The following is a 26,121-nucleotide window of genomic DNA, read 5'->3' as shown; positions in this document are numbered from 1 at the left end:
AAGTATGGTACAACAGAGATAATACGATAATATTTCTTTAATGAACCTGTCTGGTAAAATAAATAAATCATTTATAACAATGGCAAAAATACAAAGGGGGGGTGTGGTAGGGGTCAAGGGAATGGGGTGGTTAAAGTGCTGTGGGAGCTAAGAGTCAAGAGAAATGACTTTGGACTGCAGGAACCATGGAGGAGCTGGCATTATATATTGAACTTGAAGTATGGGAAGGATTTGGTCAAGGGAGATGGGGCAAGGACATTTGAGTTAAAGGGAATAATGTGATAAAACGCTAAGAAGTAGAAAAACGTGGACCATGATGTAAGAATTTAATACTTCACCTTTAATTGTAATGCATTTGAAGTTAAACATGTTTCCTAATGTTAATAACTTCTATAGCCTCTGTACAGTTATCAAAACCAGAATATTAATATTTTACCAGTTTCCTTCCTAGTGTCTTTGTCTGTTCCAGGGCCAAATCTGGGATCCTACATATAATTGTTGTATCTCCTTAGTCTTTTCTGATCTGTGACAGCTGCCCTTTCCATCTTTTTTTTTTTTTTTTTTAATGACCTTGATACTTTTGATGAGTACTGGTAAGTTATTTTGTAGAAGACCTCTCAGTTTGAATTTGTCTGATGTTTTCTCATGATTAGATTGATTATATATTCTGGGCAAGACTACCACAGAAGTGATGTGGTGTCCTTCTCAGTATATCGTATTAAGAGGGGACATGATGTTAGTACATCTTATTACTGGTGATGTTAACTTTGATTATTTGATTGAAGTTTTGTCTGGTGAATTTCTCCACTGTGAAGTTCTCCACTGTAAAGTTACTATTTTCTTTTTTTGTAGTGGGTAACACTACAAAAAAAGTGGGTAGTATCTTGGGAAAGATACTTTGAGACTATGCTGATAATACTGTTTTTCCTCAAACTTCCACCCACTGATTTTAGCATCTTTCAGTGAAGGTTGCCTGGAGCTCTTTTTACTCTGATGTTTTCCTAATGGTGATTATGTATTTCCTTCATTCTTTCTACATTTACTACTGGAATTCTCTTATAAGGAATAGTTGCTCTACTGTTCCTTTTCCACTTATGTATTTATTCAATTATTTATATTATCATAAACTCATGAATATTTATTTTATTCTATGGGTTATAACCCAAGACTCGTTATTTTGTTGTTCAGACTCTTCTGGCTTTAGCTGTTGGGGCTCCTTCATGTTGGCTCCTGTGTCTTCTTAACATGGCCTCATCCCTTTTCAAGAAGAAGTAGATTCTTATATATTATTCTATTTTATAGATGAGGAAATAGGATCCCAGGTGAAGTAATTTTCTGGCATTCACATGGCCGGAATATTGAATTTTGTTCAGGGTAGAAGCAGGACCAGGGGTATTAGGGAAACTGCTCCTTTTTTCTTTCTACTTGGATTGCTCTAATTCCTTCCTTAATATTTAATAGAGTCAACCAAATAGTTCATGTAATTATCTACCTGTACATGGACATGAATTAGAAGAGACTGACTGTTTTATTGCTCATACCAACAATGTTAACTAAACATGTTTCAAATTGTGGCCCAGAACACAAATTTCTGCATAGCCACACTAGTCAAGCCTATGTGAATGATAGGAAAATATAAAATATATTAAATGGAAACTCTTAGTTGTAGGATAAACAAATTCTGGGAATCAAGAACATAGTTCTGGGGACAGTGACATAGTTAACAGTACTGTACTGTATGCCTAAAATTTGCCAAGAGAGTAGATCTCAAGTGTTCTCATTACAAAAAAAAAGAAGAAGAAGAAGAAAGAAAGAATATAACTATGTGAAGTATTAGATTTGTCAATTAACTTGAATGTAGTGATCATCTCACAATTCATACGTACCTGTGTATTTCCTTTTCTTGGCTTATTCTCATTTATATTCTGTATCTTTATCTCCAGTTATACATAAAGACAGAAACACATGTCTACTAGTTTGCACACACATGGATTTTTTTTTTAAGATTTTATTTATTTATTTGTCAGAGAGATAGAGAGAGTACAGGCAGGCAGAGGCAGAGGAAGAAGCAGGCTCCCTGTAGAACAAGAAGCCCGATGTGGGACTCGATCCCAGGACGCTGGGATCATGACCTGAGCCGAAGGCAGCCGCTTAACCGACTGAGCCACCCAGGTGCCCACACACATGGATATTTTAATATGTTGATGATGTTATTATTTTATTTCTTTCACTTGGAGACTGGGTAGGGTTTGAAATAGTGGAGAGTGTGTGGACTTTGTCATCACACTGACTTCTGTTCAAATCTTGGTCCATTTCCTTGAGCAAGTTATTTCATCTCTCTGATCCTTTTCCTGATATTAAGACAGTGTAACAACACCTCTTTTGTTAGGTTTCTTAGGGATTTGAAATAATGAATATTGAAAAAATGGCTGTCAGAGCTTTGCACCTAGTAGACTGTCAATAATGGAAGTTATGATTATAATCGTTTCTACTCCCGTCCCCCCTTTCCAGTTGTTTTCTAAAAGGCAAGCTGATTTTTAACTCTGAGTCTGACTTGTAGTTATTAGGATGATTCATGTGGGAAGGAGGAAACATGCAAATTCTTTTTTTTTTTTTAAAGATTTTATTTACTTATTTGACAGATGGAGATCACAGAGGGGCAGGCAGAGAGAGAGGAGGAAGCAGGCTCACTGCTGAGCAGAGAGCCTGATGCGGGGCTCGATCCCAGGACCCTGGGATCATGACCTGAGCCGAAGGCAGAGGCTTTAACCCACTGAGCCACCCAGGCACCCCGGAAACATGCAAATTCTTAAACACTAATGGGTCTGATAGCAATTTTCAAGCGATTACTTGCCAAGGATCTATTCATACTGTAAAAAAGAAAATTTGAAATTTTCACTTATGTTTCTTATTTATGTAAAACTGCTTAAATGAACCAAGTAAGTAGGCTGAGTTTTATAATCTTGAACCTCTAGTAGGTGTCAGTACACTCTTGCAAGTGAATTTGGCAATGTCTCATAAAGCTACTGTTTATTATCCTGTGTCTGGGGCTACTTCCATCCAAATTGGTTTTTTCATGGTTGAGAGAGACTCTTGGGATATTGATTATTGTGACATTGATCAGTGACCATCTGTCTTAGTCCATTCAGGCTGCTCTAACAATATACCATAGACTGAGTGGTTTTTAAACAGCAGAAATTTATATCTCATGGTTCTGAAGGCTTGAAGTCCGAGATCAAGATTCTGGCAGATTTGGTGTCTGTGAAGGCCAGATCCTGGTTTGTAGACGGTTGGTCATCTTCTTGCTGTGTCCTCACATGGTAATAGGGGTGAGGGAGTTCTCTGAGGTCTCCTTTATAAAGCCACTAATTTTATTCATGAGCCTCCACTCTCCTGATCTAATCATTTCCCAATATCCCCCACCCCCACCAAGACTATCATACTGGGGTTAAGATTTCTACATAGGTATTTTGGGGGTACATTCAGTCTATAGCACCATCCTTCCCAGTGTGAGCTTCAGGTGTCCACATATCAGGGCTGTCTTTAGGGGCCTGCTTTGCTGGGATTGCTGCTGACTGAGGGAACTAAGCATTATCTTTAGAGAAGTGGGTCCCATCAGGGTTCTCTGTTATCTGGGCAGCTCCATCCTGGAGTTTGTAGGCCTTCCTGAATTTTCTCTGTGCCAATTCTATAGGTCTAGACTTTATTCAGTTAGGGAAGGTTGTAAATCATGTGGGTATCTCATGATTTTATAGACCTGACTGACCTACTCATGATTTTTAAGTACCAAAATTAAAGTAATATGATTAGTCCTACCTACTTTCTTTGTTTAGACTATGAAATATTTTATCCTTTTAACAACAAAGTTAAAAAGTAAGGCCATTGACTTCTACTTAAAATTGTTAATGTAAAAATTGAAAAGCGAAACTAGTTTTATTAAAAGATTTGTACAAATGCACTAAATATAAAGCAGTTCATAAACTCAGTAGAACTTAACAGCATCTGGGGTATAGCTTTAGCTGACATATGACTTTATATAAATATAAGTCTTCAAAAACAGGATCAGAATAATCCACTTCAAATACTTTATTTTAAAAACAACCCATTGATTTATAGGTGAAACCATTTCATGTCACCTCTTAAGATAAAAATAAGTTCTACCATTTTGTTCTTATCCATGCATATTTGCCTCAACAGAAAGTACACTTACTCCAAAAAAATTTGGAAAAAGAAATTAGCAACTAAACTCAGGAATTCCCATTTATATTATGAGACATAAACATTGTGATACTACACACCATTATTTAGTAACTATTTTGAAACTGGATTTTCTTATTTTGCTTTTAAGAGCATGGTGTGGCCTCCATTTCTCCCACTTTTATGTACTCCATTATAGTGAACTTACAAAATTCTAAGGAAATGTCTTTGGGTTCTATAATGACAGATGATCTCCTTCCTTGCCCTTCTCACTTCCATTTATTGGTGTTCTCTTTAGTAATGCCACAGGCTTTTAAAAATGTATCATTATAAAATGATTCTTATTGAACCCTGACTGTCCCAAATACAGCTTTTGCCTTTGGAATTTTTCAAACTATTGGGCCAAATGTTTTCATTGATGGATGAAATATTAGGTATAAATGGCCCATTCGTGTCATTATCTAGCAGCATTTCCTTAAAGTGTGGTCTATGAGCTACCTGTCCCAGAGTCACTTAGAATGCTTGTTTAAAATTACGGATTCTGACAGCCATTGCAGTACACTGAACTCCATAGAGACAGCTCTGGGGTGAGTGAGAGTCAGGTGGGCATGGGCGACTCTGTGCCTCACTGAAGAAAATAACTAAACATGGGTAGAAGAGATCCTAAGAAGTTGAGAAGCTAAATGTCATCATATGCATTCTTTGTGCAAACTTTCTGAAAGGAGCTCGAGATGAAGCACCCAGTTGCTTGAGTCAGCTTCTCAGACGTGTCTAAGAAGTGCTCAGAGAGGTGGAGGGCCATGTCTGCTAAAGAGAAAGGAAAATTTGAAGACATGACAAAGGTGGACAAGGACCGTTATGAAAGACAAATGAAAACTCACATCCCCCTTAAAAGGGAAACGGAAAAAGAAGTTCAAGGATCCCAGTGCACCCAACAGGTCTCCTTTGGCCTTTTTCTTGTTTTGTTCTGAATATTGGCCCAAAATCAAAGGAGTTTTGTTCTGAGGGTCACCCCCAAACCAAAGGAGAACGTCTCGGCCTATCCATAGGTGACGTTGCAAAGAAACTGGGAAGGATGTGGAAAAACACTGCTGTAGATGAAAAGCAGCCTCATGAAAAGAAGGCCTCTCAACTGAAGGAAGACTATGAAAAGGAGTTTGCTGCATACCGCGCTCAAGGAAAGCCTGATGCGGCAAAAATGGTGTCATCAAGGCCGCAAAAAGCAAGAAAAAGAAGAAAGACAAGGAAGATGAGGAAGAGGAGGAAGAAGAGGAGGAGGAAGAGGAAGAATATGATGATGAATAAGTTGGTGTTAGCACAGTTTTTTTTCCCTTGTCTATAAATCATGTAACACTCCCTGTATACAACTCACTCCTTTTAAAGAAAAAAATTGAAATGTAAGACTGCGTAAGATTTGTTTTTAAATTGTACAGTCTGTACAGTGGGGTTTTGTATTTGTTTTAGTTTTTTTTGTTTGTTTGTTTCTGTACAGTTAACACATTCCAGAATGTCTTTCGACAGCCCTGTCATGGTGGTCTTTCTGTGGCCACTAACCTTGCCTGGTATAGTGTGGAGGTGGGAAATTTGCATAGAGATTTAAAGTGGGTTCTGGTTGGCACACAGCACAAATTACTAATATATGGAAATGGTAGTTTTTATTTTCTTTCCTTTTTAAGATTTTATTTTTTAAAGTAATCTCTACCCCCCAACATACGGCTTGAACTCACAACCTTAAGATCCAGAATTGCTTCTACCTGCTGAGCCAGTTGGGCATTCCCAGGGATGACAGTTTATTCATCTTCAGTTGTCTCTGATGCAGCTTCTACGAAATCACTGCTGTTCTGTTAACTAAATACCACTCTGTAATTGCAAGGAAAAAAAAAAGTTGCAACTGTTTTGTTAACATACTGAATGCTTTTAAGTAAGTACAACTTGTTTTAATAAAAAAATTTTTAAAAATACAGACCCCATTGTCCTCTCCAGACTTCCTGAACCAGAGTCTCCATTGATGTGGTGCAGGAGTATGACTTTTAGACAAGCAACATGGATGATTCTGATGCCTGCTGACATTTGAGATCCCCTGTAAGGATGTATTAGAAGTTTGTTTAAAGGTGACAAAGAGTGTAACAGAACAGCATTTTAAGATGTCAACCAAGCGAATTAACAAGGGGCAGCTTTTTTTATTTTAAAATGAAGTGGAGCAGAACAATTTTTCAAGCTTCTTCCAGCCCTAAAATCCTGAGATTATTTTGTCCTTTGTGTACACTCTGAATGTTGCCTACACAAAGGCCTCTGAGAATGCTCCACTTTAGCCTTTTAAACCGGTTATAAGGGCTTCTGTAGATGACTTAAAAAAACACACACACACACAGATTAACTTTTTTAATTAAATGCTTTTAGGATTTGAAAGTTTTTAATGGAATCAAAGATAGTGTTTAGAAACTGTATTTGAGTTGTTCTTCATTTCTTCAAGGTCTTGGCATTTCAAAATCAATCTCATGTTGGCTAATTGGGATGGGGGAGGGAGGAGATGCCATTAACCCATCAAATGGTATATTTTGGGTAACAGATTTTCAGAACTTCAGAAGTTAACATCAAAGCTTTATTTACAACTTTCAAAGGGTGATATTAGTGAAAGAAAGCATTTTCTATGAAAAATATAGACTTAGGGTCACATTAATAATGGTTTAAGTCAAAGTCAGTACTCTTCACAAAAGGTTTTTTTTTAATAACCCTTTTTCAAAGATTTTATTTATTTATTTGACAGAGAGAGAGAGAGAGAGAGAGAGATCACAAGTAGGCAGAGAGGCAGGCAGAGAGAGAGGGGGAAGCAGGCTCCCTGCCGAGCAGAGAGCCCAATGTGGGGCTCGATCCCAGGACCCTGAGCTGAAGGCAGAGGCTTAACCCACTGAGTCACTCAGGGCCTCTAAAATTTTTGTTTTTTAAGATTTTATTTATTTTTGAGAGAGAGCAGAGAAGAAGGGGCAGAGGGAGAAGCAGACACCCTGCTGAGGAGGGAACCTGATGTGGGGCTCATCCCAGGACCCTGGGATCATGACCTGAGCCAAAGATAGACACTTAACTAAGCCACCCAGGCACCCATCACTAAAGTTTTTTTTTTAGCAATAAGTGTCATCATTAAATATTTCTCAAAGACAAAATTAAGAAAAAAATGACCGTATAGCTATTACAAATAAGAACTTAAACTGAAGTATGACATTTTATCAAAAACATTTGATTTTTACATGGAAGATGGCTTAGAGAGAGTCATAAATTTCTCATACTGCTGAGTTAAAATCAGACTGCTTCGCACAAAAAATTGTATGTCTCTTGTTGTTATATAAACGTATAATTTGTTATCTTAATCTGTGAGTGTCTTGATTACCTAATTTAAATCCTAAGAAAATAATCTACAGAGTATTTATTAAGAACAAAATACAAAGGAAATACTTTTTTTAGAAATAAATGTTCAACATGAAAATTGCAGGGGCAGTAACTTGAGGAAGATGAGACCCAGCTCTCTGATTAATCTTTTGGCTGTCTATCTTTTCGAGTAAACACATTCCTTGCTTAATATTAGGAACTGGTTCATTTCTCCTTATAGTTCTGCTCAGAGAGCAAGAGGCAATTTGTGTAATCTCCTTTTGACATGTCACTTTGAGGCCCGCTATTGAAGACCCTGTTCTTTTTTTTTCAATAATCTACATATATATTTATTTAGTCATGGGAAATTGTGTGTATACTTACTATCCATGCAGGAAACAGGTAAGCAAGTTCTGGTCACCACTTGGGAGAGCATTAGGAGGTAATTGTCAGACTAACACTAAATGTCACCCAGGGAGTATGCTCGCATTGTGGCAAGATAACTCACAGAGAACATAATTCTGCTCACTCACAAAGAAAACAATACCAAAACTAATACAAATATGTAAAATTTATATTTCTATAATTTGTTGGGGATAAATTCTTGAAAAGAATGCTATCTTAATAAACAAAATTGTCCAAATTTAGTGTTATTACACTAAATTGGGGTATGCAAAAAGCTGTTTTCGTAGGGACAACTGTACTTATGTATGACCTTTCTAAAGTAAGAAACATTTGTTTGAAGCAAGCAGCTTCATTGATATTTCTATAAGTCAGTTTTTTCTTTTTTCCTTTTATTTCTTCTTTCCCTCTTCCTTCCCTCCTGCCTCTGTCCCTCCCTTCCTTCCTTCTTTCTGTCCCTCCATCCATTTATCTGTCCATCCATACATCTCATCTGAAGCTATTCAGGAAGGACACAGCAACATGTATATAATTACTTTTCTGACAGTGAGGATATTTTATCATATCTAAAATCTAAATGTAATATTGAAAGGATATCTGGTTTGTTTTTTTGTTTTGTTTTGTTTTAAAATTTGTGTGCATGTATGTGTGTGTGAGAGAGAGAGGAATGTCCTCTTGGATAGAAGAGGAAACCTGGATTGGAAAAATATATGCACTTATAGCTCACCTTTTATCAGAAGGGCTTTTTGTCTACTTCACAGGATATTGTTAAAAATTGTTTTGTGCAATTTATAGAAACATTGTGATATATAGCTTGTATGAGCCAATAGAACCTTGATAAATTCTAGATCAAAAAGAGGGGAGGGCTATAAATGCAGGTTTGGAGAATGAGAAGAAAATGATAGTCTTTTTGACAATGAGTCAAATATTTGATTCACTGTATTTTTGAGTTCCATCAAGCTTTGATCTCCTTGGCCAGAAAATCCAGCAGCAAACTGAATGTGAGTTAGGGTGCAATTTGAAGGTTTGCTATGCCATTTTTGACTTGTCATGCCCTTGTGGAAGATTAGAATGTGCAAAGCAAATAATTGCATATTGCACTGAAAGGAAATAAAAAATGCGTTACAAGTGAGTAGGTTGGTTGACCTAATGTTTAATTAGAAGTAGTTTCCCTTTGATTGTTTCATTGCCTATAAATGTTTCTCCTTTTCATTTAACAATGAAAATTCTGTCAGGAAGTCTGTAAGTAGCTTAGTGTTTGGCTCTTATGTTCCTTAGGGATGTGGCTTAGTACTTCTCTTCTCTCATGGGGCTGTGTTGTTGGCATACCCTAAAGACTAAAAACACTTGCATTTCACTCATTTTTTCTTCAGAGGCACACTTCTGGAATTGCATTTACTTGTCCAGTGTTTAAGGTAAAGGGGATCAGATATAGTGCTTTTTAAGAGAATTTAACATTTTGCATACTCATTTCTATGGTAGGTGATATACATTAATATAAGCATAATCAGAAGGGGTCTTATCAGACACTAACAGGCAATTTTAGATGTTTGTCATTGTACTCATGATTCATTTTTGGCACCAAGTATTACTCTATCATCGGTGAGTGGGAGGACAGACTGAATAAATGTTTAAATGATGTGTTTGGAACCCACGTAAATCAACCATTGCTGTATTCCTGGGAATTTTTCTGTAGTTAAATAGACAAAAAGAAAGTTAAGTCATCCCAAGACACACGTTAGTCTGGACATGCCAAACTGAAAAGAATCAAATTCAAGCAGCCAGTGCCATATTTATAATGTAAGGACTGATATAGTTTCACCAGAACATTGTCACATTATACTAAATGAATATCATTTATTTGAGTCTTACTGGATTTATATTTTTACTTTGTATATATGTTAGGCTTCTACAGTTATATAAAATTTTAAGTATAAGGAAAGTCATTCTTAGTTTTATGTGGGTACATGTGAATATGTGATATAATGTAACAAAAATAAATTTTAGGTAATATTTAAGTAATGTAATAAAAATAAAACCTTTTAGAAGAGTTTTTGTCCTTGAATGATGTCAAAGATAAACACAGTGGGCATTACTTAAAGTGGTGAAGACAGTTTATTCTATAACTGCCCGTCGGGGATAGAGCTGAGCTCTTTCTGGTTGTGCGTGTATTCTGGTAAGTGCATAGGGGACTGGACCATGAAAAGGGAGACTGGAAGAAGGGGGAAAATGGTGGGGGCCTGAGCAGAGTCAGGGAAGGGAAAAATTACAGAAAGCAAGAAAGGGGTTGGTTCATGTATGCCTGGGCTAGCTAACTGGCATTCATTCAAGTTAGGCCCCTACCCTTCCACAGACACCAGGACAGAGGTGTGGGCTGCAACAAATAATAAATTCTTGTGGCAGCCATGAGTCTTCTCAGGCAGACACTTTGAGGGAGGCTAGTGTCACCCTAGGGATGTGGCCTTGAGTTATTAGAAGTGTGCTCAAGTCTTTATAACCCAAGGTCGAGGCCTATTTGAGAAGAGGGCTCAGAGGAGCCTGGCTAGAGTTTGGTCAAGGAGAGACCATAAGTCCCAGAGTGGCAGTACGCACTCTCTTGTGATAAACATTCATTGCTGTATGTTAACTGTTGTAGAAAGAACTTGATTTTAAAATCGTAACTGAAAGAAAAATATGAAAAATTATGCTGTTGTGTTTCAGGGCCGGGATCTGGACTGTAAAATTCAGGAATATAAGGAAGCTGGCAAAACCTTTCCGGAAAGTCAAATAATAGAATGGTTTATCCAGCTGTTACTAGGAGTTGACTACATGCATGAAAGGTATGTGCATTTGTTACTGATGGACACGATTTTGACAGTTATATCTGAACTTGAAAAATGAACTTCTGGGAGTGGAACTGCAAGGAAGCAAGTCCAAAGGTAAATGACTATAGTTAAACAGCTACACAGTATGCTTTTCCATGAGGAAACCGTTGAATGATTCAGTATAGAAGATTTACTTGAATAGCCATTTTTTGTTGTTCTAGAAATCAAGTTGGCCTTGAAGACAAGACAGAAACTTGTATTAAACACATTTTTTCATATATCTGATCATATCCTGTGATTGTAAGCAATTCCTAGATACCTTTTGCATACTATGAATTTATTATATCTTTCAACAGGCTTGAGCTATTAATACCTAGCATGCTCTAAATGAATTTCATGGAATGAATTTAGAATGTGTCAGTGTCACATCCCAGCAGAAGCTACGTGATTGAGGCAGAAGATACTCTTGGGCTTCAGAGAAACAGTCAGACCAAAAGTCAGTCTTGACATGAAATATCCGATACAGAAGGTCAAAGTATGTTTTATGAGTTCAGTTGTCTGTAATTTGCAATTATCTCTGCCTTAATCATGTATTTAAAAGCTTTTAATTGTATTTTCCATAGGTCAAAAGTAATAATTTTTGGATGTTTTAGAGACCTGTAACATGGTATGACCACATTTGAAAAGATGAGGATACAGAGACAAAAGTAGATACTATGAGATGTCCATAGTATATCTTTCAGTTTAGGAGTGTGTACAACATTGTTCTTGAACAAGGGTTGAAATTTAGAGAGTATATCAAGGTGTGGCTATCCATGGATGTCAGATAGCTCAAATGCGTTGCCTGTTTTTCCTGAGTGCATAAAAAGTAACCAGATGATATTGAGCTTTGCCATGTATCTTCTAAACACATGCTGGATGATACAGATAGACTCTAATTTTTTGACAATTCATAGCAATCTAAGAAACAGTGATAAAAGAATAATAAATAATCTTTTAATATACTACCCAAAGCTGCTAAATGTAGGACATACGTGTATATAGCTATATTGGAATTTATTTTCTTTCCTTTACTATTTTATGGCATGTTTGTTAGCTAATACATAAAGAAATATAAATATGTATATGTCACATATGTATATATCACCTTCACATGTAAAGGTGACAAGTTCTGTGTTCTATGTCAAATATATAAAACTGAAATCTAGTTGATTTAGGAATCTAAACATTTGCAATAAATTTGGTGTGCTCAATAGTTCAAGTAAATGAGTTTAAAATAATCCTTCAAAGAGAGGATTAGAATATTTTTTTAATCCTTCAGCATTTTAAGAAAGTCATTAAATAGGGCTAAATGTTTGAATATTTGTGTATCTGTGTTCTTGAAATACCCTCCTTTGTGATTCAGGTAATAAGTGATGGTGCTTATTTATTATGTTATTAGAACCAATTATTGTAAAGGTTTTCTGTTTAGACAGAGAAATATCAATTTTATGCTTAAGTTCATTTATTCATTTATTAATTAGAGATAATTAAAAATAAGGCCTAACCTTCAAGAGCTGTTAGTAAACTAGCAGAGATGAAACATGTACCCAAGGGGCACCTGGCTGGTTCAGTGGGTTAAGCCTCTGCCTCTCTGCTCAGCGGAGAGCCTGCTTCCCCCTATCTCTCTGCCTGCCTCTCTGCCTACTTGTGGTGATCTCTCTCTCTGTCAAATACATAAGTAAAATCTTAAAAAAAAAAAAAAAGTACCCAAATAACTATAAACCCTATAGCCTGGTGGCTATACCAGCTGCAGAGTTTCTGCTACATATTTTATAGCCCTGGGTAAGCTGCTTAGCTTCTCTGAAACTTTGTTTTCTCATCTATAAAATAGGAATAATAATAGGACTCTCCCTTCCTACTTATAGGACTATAGGGAATATGCATTGAGATGTTATACATTTAAAAAGTTTGCAATCTGTTAAGTGCTCTCTAAGCGTTGTTGTTTGTGGTTGTAACTTAATATAGAAATGAAAGCATAGCCACCAGAAGGGCAAATGAAACAAAACAAAACAAAAACAAAAACAAAAACAAAAACAAAAAAAACCCTCTGATAATAACAGTGCTGATAAGGATGTGGAGCTACTGAAACTTAACATTGCTGGTATAATCGCTTTAGAAAAACATTTCCAAACCTAAACATTCAAATACCCTCTGACCTAGTAATTCTTTTCCAGAGATGAAAAATGAGTACCTGTCTCTAGCAAGAGACATGCACAAAATTCTCTAGCAGTGTTATTTGTAATAGCTAAAACACTGAGAATTGTCCATTTAGAATAGAATAGTTAAATAAATTGTGGTATAGTCTTACAATGGAATACAACTCTGCAGTAAAAGAAGAACGTATAACTGATATGCCTGACTGGATGAATCTCAGAGACATGATGGGTGAAAGAAGCCAGATGCAAAAGAGTGCATACTGTGTGATTCCATTTACATCAAGTTCAAAAACAGGCAAAACTAATCTGAGATTAACCCAATCTCAGAAGAGTGATTAACCTTTGAAGGGGATTGACTGGAAGGGGGCACAAAGAATCTTCTGGGATGCTGGAAGTGTTCTATATCTTGACCCAAGTGGATGATTACAAAGGTGATAAATTCATCAAACTTAAGATTTATGTGTTTTAATGTAAATTATACCTCAATTTTTAAAAAAGTGACAAAAACACCAAGAAAAGTATACTTTAAGTGCTAGAGATCAGAAGAGGGATATCAGAAAAGGGATAATAATGCTACTTGGGAAAATGAATGAAGGTCTTGGAAGAAATGACATTAGACCCAATGTAGGTTTTGAATAAGGTGAAAGATGAGTCTGAGCTTTCCAGGATTAAGGAACAGAGTTAGCAAAGGCACAGGGCTGAGAAATTATGGTACTTTTAGAGTGAATGATGAGTAGTTCAGTTGGAATGGCTCTTGGGGTGCATGAATGAAGTTGTGAGGTAAGGTAGGTTGACATCAAGTTATAGACGGCTTTATTTTGTTATATAGTTAATAATGCCACAAACATTTTGAGTGGAACTATGATCAGAGCTTCAGGAAGACTGGTGATAAATTATAGAGGGGAGAGAAGGGAACTCAGAATATCAGTCTGAAACCTTTTATAATATCTATGCATGAGGTTGTAGGACCTGAAATGATATGATAATAGTGGGCAGGACATGGAAGGATCACAGTTAACTTGATAAGCTCAAATGAGAGTTGAAATTATGTGGATATATGGGATGTGATAAGAGAAGGTCAAGGATGAACCCAAGTTTCATCACCCAAGGGTGAGTGAGAAATTGGAAAGATAGATGTGAAGCAATGGTGCTGAGTTTAATGGTGAATATCCTGGGTGAAATATGGAAAGAGAACAAGACAGGGAAAGAGGGAGAGAGAGGGGAAGAGAGGGAAGGAGAGTGAGGGAGAGAGGGAAGGAAAGCAAAAAGAAGAGAGGAAGGAAGAAGGAAGTTACTTAGTTACAAGTGAGGCCCTAGATACTGGGAAAACACCAAAACTTGTTTGTTTGAATTCCTCCAATATCAGAACCTGGAAACAAAAACTGGGGGTTGTAAGAAGTTTATCTAGGAGGTGATTTCATGAAACAGAAACCAGTGAGTGAGGAGAGTGAATAAGATGGGGAAGTGAGAAAAACAATACAGGCCATATTATTGAGCTGGTTGCTGCTGTGGGAAGAGGGATATAGAGGCAACATTCTTCTATACGTTTTAGGTTTGGGGATCCTCTTTTTGCATTCTTCCAGAGCTTTTATGAAAATTCTTGCCCATATATAACGATTCTCTAGCACCATTATAAATTTCCTCTTGAAAAATTCCTCATATTTCTTGGAGTTTTGGGTGGAAAGAGGAGGTAGTTATCACTGTCTTGATCATTCTCTAGATTATGTTTTTGTGAGGTTTTTTTGAATGTAATTGACACAAAATGTTACATTAGTTTCAGGTATACAACATGATGATTCTACAAGTTTATGCATTATACTCTGTTCACCACAAGCAATCTCCAGAATACTTTTTAAAAGGAAAAATGCTATGTGTTATTCTTGATCATAAATATGTCATCTACTTTTCACTTCTGTTGGTTTTCAGTATTTAATTTGTATAGGTCTAAATATGTCTCCTGTAGAAAATAAACTATCTCCTAGACAACACAGGAGAAATGGATAAATTCCTAGAAACCTATAACTTACCAAAACAGAAGCAGGAAGAAATAGAAAATTTGGACAGACCAATTACCTACAAAGAAATTGAATCAGTAATTAAAAAACTCCTAACAAACAAAAGTCCAGGACCAGATAGCTTCATAGGTTTTACCAAACATTTAAAGAAGAGTTAATACCTATTCTTCTCAAACTTTTCCAAAAAAGGGAAGGAAAATTTCCAAATTCATTCTGCTAGGCCAACATTATCCTGATACCAAAACCAGATAAAGACATGACAAAAAAAGACAACTACAGGCCAATATCTCTGATGAACATAGATGCAAAAATCTTCAACAAAATATTAGCAGACTGAATCCAACATTACATTTAAAAAATCACTCACCACGATCAAGTGGGATTTATTCCTGGATTGCAACGGTGGTTCAGTATTCTCAGATCAGTCAACGTGATACATCACATCAATAAGAGAAAGAATAGGGGCACCTGGGTGGCTCAGTGGGTTGGGTCTCTGCCTTTGGCTCGGGTCGTGGTCTCGGGGTCCTGGGATCGAGTCCCACATTGGGCTCTCTGCTTGGTGGGGGACCTACTTCTTCCTCTCTCTCTCTGCCTGCCTCTCTGCCTACTTGTGATCTTTCTCTATCAAATAAATAAATGAAATCTTAAAAAAAAAATAAGAGAAAGAATAAAAACCATATGATCATTTCAATAGAGGCAGAAAAGGCATTGGACAAAGAACAACATTGATTCATGTTAAAAACCCTTAATAAAGTAGGTTTAGAGGGAATATACCTCAGTGTAATAAAAGCCTTATATGAAACACCAACATCATACTCAATGGTGAAAAACTGAGAGCTTTTCCCCTAAGGTAATGAACAAGACAAGTGTCCACTCTCACCACTTTTTAAAAAAGATTTTATTTATTTATTTGAGAGAGAGAGAGAGCATGAGTATGATTAGGGGCAGGGGCAGAGAAAGAGAATCTCAAGCAGACTCCATGCTTAGCATGGAGCCTGATGCTCCACGCTTGATCTCACGACATGGAAATCATGACCTGAGCTGAAACCAAGAGTTGGACACTTAACTGAGCCACCCAGGCACTCCCCCCGCCCGCAACTTCACCACTTTTACATAACATAGTACTGGAAGTCCTAGCCACAGCAATCAGACAACAAAAAGAAATAAAGGACATCCAAATTGGTAAGGAAGAAGTAAAACTTTCACTATTTGCAAATGACGTGATACTATAATTAGAAAACCCCAAAGACTCCACTAAAACACTACTAAAACTGATAAATGAATTCAGTGAAGTCAAGGATATAAAATCAATGTACAGGAATCTGTTGTATTTCTATATACCAGTAATGAAGCAATAGAAAGAGAAATTAAGAAACCAATCCCATTTACAGTTGTACCCAAAATAAGATACCTAGGAATAAACCTAACCAAAGAGGTGGAAGACCAGTGCTCTGAAAACTATAAAACACTGATAAAAGAAATTGAAGAAAACACAAAGAAATGGAAAGACATTCCATGCTCATGGGTTGGAAGAACAAATATTGTTAAAAGGTCTTTGCTGTTCAATGCAAGCTACACATTTAACATAATACCTATCAAAATACCAACAACATTTTTTCACAGAACCACAACAAACAATTCTAAATTTGTATGAAACCACAGAAGACCCAAAATAACCAGAGCAATCTTGAAAAAGAAAAACAAAGCTGGAGGTATCACAGACTCCAATTTATATTACATAGCTGTAGTAATCAAAACAATATGTTACTGACACAAACATAGATCAATAGTACAAAATAGAAAGCCCAGAAATAAACCCACAATTATATGGTCAGTTAATCTTTGACAAAGGAGGGAAGAATATCCAATGGGAAAAAGACAGTCTCTTCAACAAATGGTATTAGGAAAACTAGGCAGTGACATGCAAAGGATGAAGCTGGACTACTTTTCTCATCATACACGAAAATAAACTCAACATGGATTAAGGACCTAAATGTGAGACCTGAAACCATAAAAATCCTAGAAGAAAGCACAGGCAGTAATTTTTCTGACATCAGCTGTAACATCTTTCTAGCTATGTCTCCTGAGGCAAGGGAAATAAAAGCAAAAATAAACTATTGGGATACTTCAAAATAAAAAGCTTCTGCCAACAACACTAAAAGGCAACCTATGGAATGGGAAAACATATTTGCCTATGACATATCTGATAAAGGGTCAGTATCCAAAATATATAAAGAGTTTATACAACTCAACACTCCAAAAACAAATAATCCAATTAAAAAATGAACATAAGACATGGACAGATACTTCTCCAAAGAAAGACATACAGGTGGCCAACAGGCACATGAAAAGATGCTCAATATCATTCATCATCAGAGAAATGCAGATTAAACCCACTGTGTGATATCACCTCACACCTGTCAGAATGGTTAAAATCAAAAACATAAGAAAAAAATAAGTGTTGATGAGGATGTGGGGAAAAAGGAACCCTTATGCACTGTTGGTGGGAATGCAAACTGGTACAACTACTGTGGAAGATGGTGTGGAGGTTCCTCAAAAAATTAAAAATAGAACTACCCTATGATCCAGTAATTGCACTATTATTTACCCAGAGAATACAAAAATGCTAATTCGAAGGGATATATCCATCTCTATGTTTATTGCAGCATTATTTACAGTAGCCAAATTATGGAAGCAACCTAAGTGTCCATTGATAGATGAATGGATAAAGAAGAAGTGGTGTGTGTGTGTACACAGTGGAGTATTATTCAGCCATAAAAAGAATTGAAATCTTGCCACTTGCAACCACATGGATGGGTCTAGAGAGTATAATGCTAATGAAATAAGCCAGTGAGAAAAAGACAAATACCCTATGATTTCACTCATATGTGGAATTTAAGAAACTAAACAAAGGAGCAAAGGTAAAAAAAGACAAAGAGAGAGAGACAAACCAAGAAACAGATTCTTAACTATAGAGAGCACTATTTTTAATTTTTTTGAGGAATCTCCACACTGTTTTCCAAAGTGGCTGTGCCAACTTGCATTCCCACCAACAGTATAAGAGGGTTCCCCTTTCTCCACATCTTCTCCAACACTTGTTGTTTACTGTCTTGTTAATTTTGGCCATTCTAACTGGTATAAATTGGTATCTCAATGTGATTTTGATTTGAATTTCTGTGATGGCTAATGATGATGAACATTTTCTCATGTGTCTGTTAGCCATTTGTAAGTCTTCTTTGGAGAAGTGTCTGTTCACGTCTTCTGACCATTTTTTGACATGGTTATCTGCTTTTTAGGTGTTGAGTTCTTTATAGATCTTGGATATCAGCCCTTTGTCTGTAGTGTCATTTGCCAATATCTTCTCCCATTCCGTGGGTTGCCTCTTTGTTTTGTTGACTGTTTCCTTTGCTGTGCAGAAGGTTTTGATCTTGATGAAGTCCCAAAAGTTCATTTTCACTTTTGTTGCCTTTGCCTTTGGAGACATGTCTTGAACAAAGTTGCTGCGGCCGATGTCAAAGAAGTTACTGCATATGTTCTCCTCTAGGATTTTGGTAGATTCCTGCCTCACATTGAGGTCTTTCATCTATCTTGGGTTTATCTTTGTGTATGGCGTAAGAGAATGGTTGAATTTCATTCTTCTATACATAGTTGTCCAGTTTTCCTAGCACCATTTATTGAAGAGAACTATCTTTTTTCCACTGGATATGTTTTCCTGCTTTGTTGAAGACTATTTGGCCATAGAGTTGAGGGTGCATATCTGGGCTCTCTACTCTGTTCCATTGGTCTATGTGTCTGTTTTTGTGCCAGCAGCATGCTGTCTTGGTGATCACAGCTTTGTAGTAAAGCTTAAAGTCAGGTAACATGATGCCCCAGCTTTGTTTTTCTTTTTCAACATTTCCTTAATGATTTGGGGTCTTTTCTGCTTCCGTAAACTGATGATTACCAGAGGGGAGGTGGGTGGGTGGGGCGTGGGTGAAATAGATGATAGGAATTAAGAGTGCACTTACTTTGATGAGCACTGAGTAATACAAGGAATTGTTGAATCACTATATTGTATACCTGAAATGAATACTATATGTTAACTATACTGGAATTAAAATTTTAAAAATAATTAATTAAAAAATAAAGAAACTGTCTTAATTATCTGTTCTTAAGCAATTTAAATCCAAAAGAATGATTCTGTTAACATATAGCATAGACATATAGAAATAATGATGTATAAAGCTAAGAATATTTGGTTTACTAAAAGCTACCTTGAGAACAAGATCCTAAAACTCTTCCTGCTGCAAGAAGTCATGCTGTATGAACAAAAAACTTCAATCTCTGTGGCTTACAGTGGCGGTTTCTTGCTCATGTCACATGTTGGCTGCTACAGATCCGCTGCGAGTCAGCTGTACCTGTCCTGCCATTCAAGTATCGAAACTGAAGGAGCAGCTCCCATGTGGGATATGCTCTTATCATGGCAGAGAGAAAAGCAAGAGAGTTAGCAGAAACACTCAATGGGTCTTAAAGGTCCTGCTAAAATATGACAATCGCCCCATCTGCTCACATCCTATTGACCAGAGCAAGTCACATGACCAAACTCAATGTCAGAAGAGTAGGGGAGCTTATTCTTCCTGAAGGGAACACTTACTGCAAATCACAAGAGGTGTGACTATTTGGGAATAGGAGTTTAGCTACCACAATGCTCCATTTAGCTTTCAAATCAAATCTTTCAAACCATAGCCAATATGGACTATAGTATATATTAAAATGTATTTTGAAGAGATTACCTTGGAAACAACACATCTGAAGAAGTTAGGTTTTGCTCCTCTATTGCAAATTATTTTAGTGAACGTGATGGTTAATTGTGCCAACTTGAGTGGGCCATGGGGTGTCCAGATTAAACATTGCTTCTGGGTGTGTCTGTAGGGGTGTTTCTGATGAGATTAGTATTTGAATCTGAACTGGGTAATGTAGATTGCCCTCTCAGTGTGGTTGGGCACCATCTAATCTCTTGGAGGCCTGAATCGAACAAAAGGTAGAGGAAGGAGGAATTTGCTCCTGTTTTCTTGCCTTGAGCTGGGACTTATCTTGTCCTCCAACTGAGACTTAGACCATGGGTTCCCTCAGTTCTCAGGTCTGTAGACTCAGACTGAGTTATGCTACCAGCTTCCCTGGGTCTCCCACTTGCAGACTGTGGAATTTCTCAGCCTCCATAATTGTATGAGCCAATTCCTAATCATAAATCTCCATATCTATCTATATCTAAGTCTATATCTATATTATAGCCTATTGGTTCTGTTTCTCTGGAGAACGCTGACTCATACAGCGCACCAGCAGAGGAGATCAAGAAGACCCTAAAAAAGCTTAAAAAATGAGGTTACAGAAGAAATAGGATTTTGTTTACTCCTTTGGAACTATCCTGTACTTATTTTAATTTGGTTTATTTATACATTTATAATATGCTAAATCTATAGCATATGGCATAAGCACTTATAAATAATGATGCCAAAAACTGAATATATTCACAGTTCACTAGAAGCTATCTTGAGAATGTAGCACTAAAACTCATTCCTCCCTGTGGGCCTGAACCTCTGGTACAGAGGGATTAAGTTTTTTAAAGATGTTTGTGCTCAAAGCTCTTTACTAACTCTGTCAAGCTTCCATAGGCTGGTCCAGTATTTGAGGGACTTTGGAACCTTGGACAAAGCTAGAACCACCCGGTCTCTGAAAGTGCAATCCCGTAGACTTTATTCTCTCTGGTCCAATTAATTGGCTCATGTTTGAAACATCATCTTCTCTGGACGCCACAGAATTGGGCATAAGGGAATTCCTTGGGAGCAGAGACAATGTCTTGCTCATCTCCCCCCAACCCCCCAGTACTAATTTGGAAAGCACTAAACAAAACAAACAACAAACAAAAACCACACTCATTCCTGTTGAAGAGGGAAGAGTCCAATTAACCTTGATTTTTTAGGATGAAGGTCAGAGCAGCCTCTCCGTAGAAAGCCTATTTGCTGGTGGTCTTGAGGCCTTGCTGATTTTGGTGCTTTCACAGTGGAGGGGAGACTGGGGCTGGGGCACTTTCCCTAAGATGACTGCCATCATCACCTGGCAACCCACACAGTCTCCCTGCCAGCTTGTGAGGTATTGTGCTAGAATGGCTCAATATTCCCTGAGAAGTGACATCAGTAATTCATTTTAAATGTAGTGAGGTTCTCAGGAGAAGGACTTACTGGAAATCCAGGTCAATAAATATGATGAGGGATGGTGGCATATACTACCTCAGGCTCAAAGATGGAAAAACAGAAAAAAGCTGTGGTCTCTGTGGTGTTACTGGCGATTTCCTACTTTCTCCCAGTTCGTACTTTTTAAGGATGTCCTGAGATCCCTTTATTTCAAGGATCCTCCCCCACCCTCAGTGCCAGGTGTAGGGAGCTCCTGCTGTGTTGGCAATAGCTACTTTTGAAGGGGGGCCTGACTCCACCTCTCACTTACAACACAGGGGGTGGTCATGGTCTTGAGGGCCTATGGCACCAGTGAGGAAACCGGGCAGGTGCCTCATAGTCTAGGATGGATGCCACATGGCAAAGACCACCAACTGGGGCCATCTGGGCCATGCATCACCAAGGAGTTAACTGTTTGTGCCAGTAGCTTTGGCAAGAAGAGTTTGTAGTCCACCCTGAGACCCTGCCAGATGATGGACAGATGTGTGGGGAGGTAGCCGAGGTTTCAGAAACCATGAAGATAAGTGCTTAAGGGGAGATGAAGGTGAAATTGTGCATATCTTTTCCACAGTCCTACTTTGGGTTGAGAGCTTGAGAAACACCTGCTCCATCTGCTTTCACAGACTTCTCTTCACCCTCCTGTGGTCCTGGAGACTGAAGGATATAGAAAATGGCCTGATGGAGGATACAGAAGCAGGAGCTCTGCCATGTATTTGAGCACAACTATCATTTAATCTTAGCTGGTCATTTATCTCTCTTGGGCATCAGGAAACTTAAAAATGAGAGGGACCTACCACTCCTGGAGCCATGGTGTGGGACATATGAAGAAGGGCTTCATAGATGAAGGGCTACTCTGAACTTTTTAGAAGAAGGGGTTTATATAAGTTGCCTATATTACTAGTCACCTTGTTATTTCTTGGATTTGGTTTTTATATGCTTCAAAGGAAAGGATGGTTAACTAGATATATGACAAGACTTTCTTGCTGAAACTATTTTTTGCTTACTGTAACCAGAAAGCCAGTAAAGTAACACCTTAACCAAATCAGCCAACTAGTGTGGTATCTGATCTATTATATAGAATTTATTATTTCATTGAAATGGTGCCAGCCAATTCTCATAACTGTTTTCTAACATATTGTTTGCCTTTTTCTTAAAATAATTAGTGCTGAGTTACATACTTACGTATTTATATATGTGAGGGCTATCAGTGTATTGCTATCTGAAACTCCTCCTTGTCTAGGTGTCACTGGGTAAGTTTCTCTTGAACATATTACTTATTCCAAGTTTATAGTACCTTGTGTCCTGGTCACCTCCCAAGCTCACTATTCCAAATTCTAAACCCTTAGACTCTCAGACCCCCTGGTACTTGTAGCTGGAGGAGAGCCAGTACCCTTTCCCCAGATATCCTATCAAGAGCTGCAGGGACCAAGTAATCAACTTAAGATGCTTTCAAGTGCAAGTAACAGAAGCAGCTTAAATCATGAAGAAAATTCATTAATTCACCTAACAAGAAGTGTCCAAGGAGGGTGGTTGACGCTGGTGGTTCAGCAATACTTCAAGTTCTTTCCATCTCATTACTTCCATTCTCAGCATGGTTGGCTTTTGTAGTCAGGATTGCCCTCTTGTAGTTGCCTGGATGGCTGAAGTGCTGCCATGTATCACCCATCCCCATACAACAGTAACCAAAGGCTGAACGAGGTAAAAAGGCCACATGTCACCCTCTTTTGTCGTCTTTTATAAGAGTGGGGAAATATTTCCTACAAGCTTCCAGCAGACTTATGTTTCGTTGTTAGAAAAAATTTCCAAGACATAGAAAAAGCAGAAGGGATTACTGAGTACTTTGAGCACAGTGCTGGACTTAATTTCCTATCATCTGGGCTATTTTATAACTCAGTAGAGGCAGGTTAACTTGATTATTTTTGTCTAGAAGAGGTACAAATATTTTTTATTCACTGGAACAGACAACTCTGGGGATCTGGTTTATTGCCCTGTTAGCCACTAACCAGTTTTGTACCTAACCCAGCTATCCTCTTATAAATACTTCAGCTTGTCAAAGATTCTTTGACTCCATTTTAACATCTTACTGGTTTCTTCATTGATTAATGTATGGAACACAATGTGTTCATTTTATATTTTCATGATATTCATAATTTTACCTTTTTGAAAGTTATACTTTAACATTGGCCAGAATTTGGGCACAGCATATACCTAAGCAGTTACCCCAAAGGGAAAAAAGATTACCTCAATTTATTTCCCATAATATCCTTCACTCCCTTCCCTCCTCATTGCTCTTACCTACCAGGACTGAGGAGGGCCCAGCCTCCCCAGGGCTCATGGGGTTCTGATATCAAGGGAGAAGAGCAGGAGAATGGTCATTATGTAGGTCCTTAACAGTTCCTGCCATGCCAAGGGAACCCCAAGAGTGGGCATAGAAGAGGCCAAATTTTATTTAACCCTCTATTTGTCAAATATAATTGTTTTGCCTTTAATCTTCAAGTAGTCAACATCATACTTAACACAGAGCCCAGCTCTAGGTGTTGTGGAACTGTAAGAAGGCAGGAGAGAATATTGATTAAATGCAAAGTTTCTATCTTTTTAAATTAATGAATGAGCCCCACTAGATGGTATTCATCTTTGTGCTAAGGGAAGTGCTTTTAAGATCAACATACATTTATTGAGCATTTACCATGAGTAAGACAGAACTATGATATTTTGTGGAGTCAGACGGACCTGTTCGTACTCATAGGCAGATTATTGGGCAAATTCATACGTGGGTAAACTAATTAGCCTCTGTAAGCCTTGATTTTCTCATCTCCAGAGTAGGCATAAGGATAGCAGCATAGCACTTTATGTGATAGAACTGGGGGTTATTTGCCCTAAGAAGAAGTGACCCAGACCTGTGTTGTCCACTTGTATTCTTCCCTTTCCTCTCCATTCTTGAAAGCTTTGCTTATTCCTCTGTAATTCTCCGAAGACTTTAGGAGAATAAAGATTATTTGAATTACAGGGAACTCCTGCCATCATTCTCAATTCTTCACTTTATGTACAATTCTAATTGCATTCCTGTTTGAGTGTGTAGCTATTTTTCTCCATGAAGTAAAGTAGATGGACTTTCTGAGTGGCTTTTCTTTGGCCCTGCTCCTCTGTCATGATTTCGAGCTTTGCTCGGGATGACTAAGGTCTGACCACTGTACCAAAGTAACATTGCTACACCTACATTATCACTAATTGTAATCGTAAAAAATCAATTATTTTTATAACTGATATTTCTAGTGTTAACCGATAACAGTACAATTTTGTGGGCATGTACATAAAAGCAATCATTTGTTGGGAGAGAAGTTTCCTTCTGAATATGAAAGTCTATCTTGGTAACTATTTATAATTAGAAATAATTTTTAATAAAGTGATAAGAACTGGGTTCCCCTCTGCCATCTTTTATAGTTATTTGTATACTTTTCTTTTATCTCTCCAACCTGATTTTAAGCATAATGGGATACATGGCCTTATCTTATGAATCTTTATATTTTTCACATTAGTATAGCACATAGCATGTAGTTGGCACTCATTAATATTTTTTTTGGATTATAAATGAGCCCCAGAAGTTGGTACTCATTTTTGTTCCTAGGATAGTGTTTCTAAAGTTAACATACATTAACCGAGCCTCTACCGTGAATAAAGAACAGTGTGGAAGAGGGAAAGTTGATACAGACCTGGCCTGAGTTTTTGCCAAGTCTTCTGGAGGCATTGGTGTATGGCCAGATCTTCCAGTCTCTCACAGGCCACATACAGGATTTTATGTTCTATTCTGGAAGCAGTGCAGACCCCTGGAAGGTTTTTAAGTTAGGGGTTCAAGAGCAGATTTTAATTTTGTAAAGCCACATGCCTATTCTCAGCCTAATTCTCAGCAATACTGCTTGCAAATTGGGGTCTCCTGTATAGGCCTGAGGATTAGGTACACCCTTGTAATTGGTGCGTCTTATAATCATGAATTGTTAAAAAATATTCTTTGTGAAGTCGGGGAATTATATAGTTCATTTTGGAAAAATGTCAATCAAAAATAATTTGAAAAGTTCAGGCTCCTGCTCCTGTAAACCCAAGGATTCAATCAGGTTTAACCTACCAGTTTAATTAAATGTTTATAGTGTTACAGGGGATCATATAGTCAGGTAGGATACAGACTTTGTAGAGCTTAGAATTTAGCAAGAGTAATCGGTCAATTGTAGAATATGGTGTGAGAAGAAGAACAGAAGTGGGAGAGTATGTCTAACTTGCTGGTAGTAGTAGGAACGGTGATTAAGAAAGTGATTCAGGGGTATCCTTTTCTAAGCTTGGAAACAACCTGGGGCAAGGATTGAAATGCTGGTACCTGGCTTGGATATTAGAGACCCAGGGTGGTGAGAGTGAGGATATTAGAGACCCAGGGTGGTGAGAGTGAAATGAGGTTAGGATATGAAGCGGAGAAGTGTATGTTACTGTACTGGCCATCAATTCACAAAGAGCTGGAGAAGGACAATGGCAGGTTGCCTGGAAGGGATATTTGTATACCTTATAAACACAGGGGTAGCATGCCTTAGGGAGAAAAAGAGAAAATGATTGCCTAGATTCTTTCTCCCCTTGTCGCCTGCTGGTCTACTCCAAAGTAGTGAACTCCCTTGCACCTTTAGGCTGTGTCATCTAGTTCCTTACACTGCCAATTGGAATACTTGATTCTGTGTCCTGCAGTGTGGTGTTTCATCCTAGTCCAGATGTGGCAGGAGCCCAAAAGCCTGGCATCCCAGGCAAGTGAGTAATTGGCCTCCAATACCAGCACCTTCGGAAGGAATGCGGGTATTCAGGGGACTCCAGGAAGGCATGTGAGGTTTGTTTCCAATACAATCCTGAAGGACAGACAGAATTCTGAGAAGCAGAGATGAAAGAGGAAGGCATTTTAATA

The 26,121-nt window shown here is 37.7% G+C and overlaps 1 protein-coding gene and 1 pseudogene across 2 annotated transcripts in view; both read left to right on the top strand.

Moving 5' to 3' along the window:
- The window catches only part of NEK11 (NIMA related kinase 11), a 244,359-nt gene that overhangs the window by 47,580 nt on the left and 170,658 nt on the right, over nt 1–26,121 (top strand). Inside the window, exon 4 of the mRNA XM_080823107.1 lies at nt 10,663–10,781. Within this exon, the coding sequence (XP_080679233.1) occupies nt 10,663–10,781 (119 nt within the window). The remainder of the gene's footprint in view (nt 1–10,662; nt 10,782–26,121) is intronic.
- LOC308342908 (high mobility group protein B1-like) lies at nt 4,845–5,502 on the top strand (annotated as a pseudogene). Its single transcript has one exon. The product of its transcript is annotated as a high mobility group protein B1-like (transcript).

The sequence above is a fragment of the Martes martes genome, assembly GCF_963455335.1.
Source record: "Martes martes genome assembly, chromosome: 1".
Classification (NCBI taxonomy): domain Eukaryota; kingdom Metazoa; phylum Chordata; class Mammalia; order Carnivora; family Mustelidae; genus Martes; species Martes martes.
Note: the sequence above shows the minus strand (reverse complement) of the source record. Positions and strands in the feature narration are given on the sequence as shown.